We start from the raw sequence: 6,118 nt of genomic DNA on the forward strand, positions 1-6,118 counted from the left end.
GGTGTAGATGTTTAAAATTGAGACTTCATCTTGATGGACTTTTCCTTTGATGAATATGAAATATCCTTCTTCATCTCTTTTTATTGATTTTAATTTGAAGTCTTGTTTGTTACATATTAGGTTTGCTACACCCGCTTGTTTCTTGGGTCCGTTTGATTGGAAAATATTTTCCCAACCCTTTACTCTGAAATACCTTCTTTCTTTGATGTAGAGATGTGTTTCTTGTATGCAGAAGAAGGATGGATTCTCTCTTCATATCCATTATGCTAGTCTGTGTCTTTTATAGGCAAGTTGAGGCCGTTGACATTGAGGGATATCAATGACCTTTGATCGACAACTTTTGTTTGTGCTTGATTTTTTGGTAGTAAAGTTATTTTGTATAGTTATGACTCTCTTTTCCTTTTGGTGTTTTGTAAATTGGTATTATATATTGCCTGTGTCTTTGTGCGTGTAATTGTCTTAGATGGGTCTAGGTTTTCCTTCCAGCACTTTATGTAGATTTGGATTCATGGATACATATTGTTTGCATCTGGCTTTGTCATGGACTATTTTTTTTCTCCACCTATGGTAACTGAAAGCTTTGCTGGATATAGTAGTCTGTGCTGGCATCTTGTTCCCTTAGCATTTGTAGGACATCTGTCCAAGATCTTGTGGCTTTCATCGTTTCCATTGAGAAGTCAGGTGTAATTCTGATAGGTCTGCCATCATAAGTTACTTGGCCTTTTTCTTTAGCTGCTCTTAATATTTTCTCTTTATTCTGTAGGTTTGATGTTTTGATTATTATATGGTGAGGTGACTTCTTTTTCTGATCCAGCTTATTAGGTGTTCTGTAAAATTCTTGTATGTCCTTAGGCAAATCCTTGTTTAAGTTAGGGAAGTTTTCTTCTATGATTTTGGTGAATATGTTTTCTGTAACTTTGAGCTGTATTTCTTCGCCATCTTCTATACCTATTATTCTCATGTTTGGCTTCTTTACATTGTCCCATATTTCCTGCTTATTTTGTGATAGGGATTTGTTGGTTTTGAATTTTCTTTGGTTGATTACTGTATATCATCTAATGAGTCTTCAACACCTCAGAGTCTCTCTTCTCTTTCTTGTATTCTATTGGTGATACTTGCATCTGTATTTCCTGATCGCTTTCTCAGGTGTCCATTTCTAGCATTCCCTTGTTCAGTGTTTTCTTTATTTTTTCTATTTCAGTTTTCAATCCTTCAACAGTTTGCTTTGTTTCCTTGATTTGTTTCATTGTTTTTTTCTTGGTTCTCTTTAGATTCTCTGAGAGATTTGTTTATTTGTTGAATTTTCCCAATTTAATGGATTTGGTTTTTTTGTTTTTTCCTCTCTTTCTTTAAGGGATTTCCTCATTTCTTCTTTGAGGGTCCCTGTCATCTTCATAAAATGATGTTTAAGGTCTGTCTCCTCTGCTTCATCTATGTAGTGCTTTTCAGGTCTTGCTGGCATTGGTTTCTAGATGCTGGTGGAGTCACGGTGAACTTTTGAATTGCTGTGTTAGCTCTTATTCTGTCTTCTTCCCACGTCTTCTTCCAGTGGGTGCTGGTGAGGACTTTCTGTCTCCACTGTTCTCCTTCCTTCCTGAAGCTGAAGCTGATATCGCCCGAGTTTGGGGCCTGGAAGGGTGTATGTCTTTCCGGTGTGTACGTGTCTTCTGGATGCCAGGCGCTGCCCTGGATGATTGAGGGAATGGGTGTTGGGCAGAGGAGGGGAGCGTCACAAGGGACCCAAGCTCAACTGGTTGGCATCATAGTAGGTTTTAACCTGGAAATATTCATGTGTTGTATGGAATATATGAGTTAGTTGTATTAGTTAGGATCTTCTAGGGTAACAGGTTATTATGCACTGAACTGAGAGAGTAGTAGAGAGACAGAGACAGAGAGAGAGAGAGACTGAGAGAGAGAGAATTAGAGACACCTAGAGAGAGAGAGAGAGAGAGAGAGAGAGAGAGAGAGAGAGACCGACAGAGATGGTTTTATAGCATTTTATTAGAATGAATGTAGATCATGGCCTTTGTACTCCAACAATGGGGTGGGAGGAAGGTGGCACAGACCCTGGATCTGATCTGCTGTACACAGAGGTTAAGGCTGCTTTGTTTTACCTAAAATACTTCCAGTCTCCTGCCTTTATTTTTGGTGGTGCGATTAAGAACAGAAAGGAGACACTTGTATGGCAGGTCTACCCTGCATTCGTCATCTGATGTGAATTTTGAAATTTGTTTTTACAAGACACAGTCAAGTTAAAGCCACTTAGGGCCATGGCCAGCGACTGAAGAGATCAAATATTATTGCTGTTTTGCATAAGTCAATTGGAGGTTTGTAGGGGATTAGGAGCCCAGGTTGGGGGCAGGGATTATGGGTGTAGCCATAGGACTGAGCTATAAAAACTTGTGCATTTGTCACATGGTCTCTCTTGGAATACATTGCAGAAGAGAAAAGCATCCTCTTGCTCCCAGAGAAGCCTGCAGCAAGGTGTTTGGAAGTGGCGTCTGGAGACATGGAGGCAGCTCAGTTGCTCTCAGAAGGTGAGTCTCATTGTAAGACTTTGCCAGTTTGCAAGTCCTCAAGCCATACTGCTGAATCTGAGGTCTCATGGTGTTCTTTTCCCTCAGCAGATTCAGCCTTGTCAGCTCCTGTGGCCACAGACCTCCACCAGGATAAAGTTCAGGGGGCAGCAGAGCTGGCTGGCAGGGGAAAGTACAGTGCAAGCAGGGAGAGGCCCCTCGGCGTGGGTGCCGGTCTTGTGAACACAGGCAACAGCTGCTACATGAATTCAGCTTTGCAGTGTCTGACACACACGCCACCTCTTGCCAACTACCTGCTCTCCCGGGAGCACTCGCAGAGCTGTTGCCACCGGGATGTCTGCACAATGTGTGCTCTGGAAGCTCACGTGACTCGGAGTCTCCTCTACTGCACGGATGCCATGCAGCCCTCGACCAAATTGACTGGTGTCTTCCACAAGCACAAGCAGGAAGATGCCCATGAGTTTCTCATGTTCACCTTGAACGCCATGCACGAATCCTGCCTTGGAGGGAGCAAGCACTGCGAAGACCGCTCTGAGGACAGCACCCCAATCCACGATATATTTGGAGGCTCGTGGAGATCTCAGGTCAAGTGTCTCCAGTGCCAGCTTACCTCAGATGCCTTTAGCCCGTTCCTGGACATCACCCTAGATATCCATGCAGCCCAGAGTGTGAACCAAGCCTTGGAGAGTCTAGTGAAGGCCGAAGAGCTGTGTGGGGAAAACGCCTACCACTGTGACCATTGCCAGGGGAAGACACCAGCTTTGAAGAGCCTGACAGTTCAAAGTGCCTCGAAGGCTCTCGTGCTGGTGTTGAACCGCTTCTCAGACTTCACAGGTGGCAAAACAAACAGGAAAGTAAGGTACCCTGAGTCCCTTGACCTGCGGCCCTACATGTCTCAGTCCAATAGAGGACCGTTGGTGTATGCCCTGTATGCTGTGCTGGTCCACACTGGTGTGACTTGCCACAGTGGACATTATTTCTGCTATGTCAGAGCTGGCGACGGCAAGTGGTACAAGATGGATGATTCTAGGGTCACCAGGTGCGACGTGACTTGTGTCCTGAATGAGCCGGCCTATCTGCTCTTCTATGTCCAGGAGACTGATAACCGAGAGGACAGTGTCTGCAGGCCAGTAGGCACGGCAAACAAGGCTCAGATGAGGAAAGGCTGGCAGAAAACACACAACCGAAGATCCGGGGTGGAAGCCACAGAGCCAGTCAGAGAGCTGGCGAATGTAGTGACCCAAGAAATCTCCTTAGACGAGTGGAAAGAGCTGCAGGCAAAGAAGCATCCCAAGACAGTGCTGAGCCTCAAGCAAACTGGGCCTACTCTGCCGGCCCAAGCAGTTGTGATCCACCAGCCCAGACGCAGAGAAGACCTGGACACTAATGAGCTGGACAAGGAGAACTACTCATGGCATGATTCTGCCAGGCTTCTGCCTGCTCCGAGAGCCAGGAACCCTGCCTTACTCTGCAGTCAGGAAGGAACGGCAAGATCCAAGAAGAAGAAGCCAAGGTGGAGGCCTCTGCATCTTTACTAGTGCTCACCCCACTCACCGACCCGTCCCGGGCTCCTGTGGACAAATTGGCAAGTTGACCAAGCCCTTGAAGCAAGAGACTTGGACCTGTAACCCAGGAAGTGCGGATGTCTCACCCTTCCTCTGTGTCCTTGCCTGGCCTTGCCGACTGCCCAAGAAAGACATCTTGGACGTTGAGAAAACTTTCCAGGGTCCTAGGAAGAGTGAAACTCCACAAAGCTTCCGGGTTCCTGGGGGATTCCTGCAGAAGCCTCTACTGTTTCTCGGGGACTCTGTGCAAGATAGAGACTACCTTAGCACTCATAGACTTTCGATGCGGGATTTCCATTGAGCCACCAAGGTGCTCCTCAATTGGCCTTCTCTATCTGTTTTGTAGAAAATGTTTCTATTGCTTTGGCTACATGGAATCTGCTGTAGGGACTTTCTCTGTCATGGTTCTTGAGCCACAATGCTTTGGAACCCATTTTTCTGCGACTTCACACTCTTTGTTAGTCTTTTCAGCATTATTGCAAATAAATATTGAACATTCTTGGATTTTTCGACTCTGCTTAGGAATGGGAAAGTAGGAGTTTGGTTTCATTGCTTACACAGGATAAAATCCAGTGTGTTCGTGTCACCAGGAGGAGAGGATAAGATGGGACATTTATTCACCTGCATTGTAGTTGCACAACAGACGACTCTCGGCTCCATAAAATGTTTTTACCACTAGTTAGATATTTTGTTGAGCCTATACATTTTATGTTAATATGAACTGTAAGGTTGCTTAAATGCTAGTTGCCTCCTCACTTTTTCAATCTTTAGAAACAGACTATAGGTTGAAGATATTTCTTATTTATTTATTTATGTACAGGTAGACATTTCCAATGTAAACAACAACTGCAGGTTCAAGGATATTTTGTTTATTCCATAATGTCATTCTAAATCCTTAGAGATTACATCGCATCTCCCATCAAGTGTGGTGTAGGGGACTCTATAAAACAGATTGTGGAACATTTTCAGACAGTCTACTCTCCATGTGGGTGTCAGGGCCTAGAGAGCTCCCATGATATATCAGTTCAAGAGACTTTGGGTGTGGTTTCTGTACCAGAGTTTGCTAGAAAATCTCCACATTTCAACCCAGCACTAAATGAGCACTGACATGCAGATCTCTGGATGTTCCAGGGCAGCCTGGCCTATAGGGCTAGTTCTAGAACTTCCCAGTCTACACAGAGAAAATGAAACTAAAGTTAAAAAAGGAAGAAATCCATACTGGAGATCTTTGGCATGAAAGGGCATCCTCATGGTCCAGGCTGAGTTCATATTGGTCTAAAAAGCTAGTTTGCTATAACGCCAGAATTAGTTGCTTCCTTTGCTACAACATTCATGTTTGACTCCCAGGTACTCTCTACCCCAGCATGATAATCAGTGCTGTCAAAGAACCTTGATACATTGTGCCACAATATTTGTCAAATAACATAATATGCTGTCTGTTTCTGTATAAATCTCTTACAAAATTCTGATGTTACAAAATTCCCATTTGTACTTTGCACTAGAAGGGGGCATGAAAAGTTAGGCCACACTGTATTCTCAAATCTCATACCAATGAGGTAGATAAGCCCACAGTTCCCTGCAACAACAATAATGTACATGAAACAGAATGGCAGAGAAATCCAGACATGTGCAGTTTCCAGCCAAGGAACAATATTCAGAATAAAGAAGTTTGGGTTCAGGCTGGAGCTCTTTGCTCCATGCATAATGGCTGGCAGGATGAGATCATTTTATACCCAATAATAATGTCAGAGTACTGGGAAAGTATATAAATAAAAGGTAAGTAGAGCATTTAGAAAAAATGTTTACATTAAAATTAGAAATTACTAAAAATATTTGTAAAATTCGATATAACTTCACAGTCTCTTACCATTTTTACTTCATATGATATGATGCTGACTAAGTGATTAACGAATTTATGGTTCAGTTTTCACTCTCTACAAAGATTTAACCAGTCCATCAAGGTCAGACGTTGACAAGATTATGGGAAGGGATAATTTTATACAATAGACTAAGACT

At 43.5% G+C, this 6,118-nt stretch overlaps 1 protein-coding gene across 1 annotated transcript; it reads left to right on the forward strand.

Moving 5' to 3' along the window:
• The first annotated feature begins 2,509 nt into the window (after positions 1-2,509).
• Positions 2,510-4,547, forward strand: LOC121133997 (ubiquitin carboxyl-terminal hydrolase 17-like protein B). Its single transcript, XM_040731509.1, has one exon. The coding sequence runs from the start codon at positions 2,510-2,512 to the stop codon at positions 4,073-4,075; it is 1,566 nt and encodes a 521-aa protein (XP_040587443.1). The 3' UTR covers positions 4,076-4,547.
• Positions 4,548-6,118: the final 1,571 nt, after the last annotated feature.

This window comes from Mesocricetus auratus, unplaced genomic scaffold (assembly GCF_017639785.1).
Source record: "Mesocricetus auratus isolate SY011 unplaced genomic scaffold, BCM_Maur_2.0 Super-Scaffold_4256, whole genome shotgun sequence".
Lineage (NCBI taxonomy): Eukaryota > Metazoa > Chordata > Mammalia > Rodentia > Cricetidae > Mesocricetus > Mesocricetus auratus.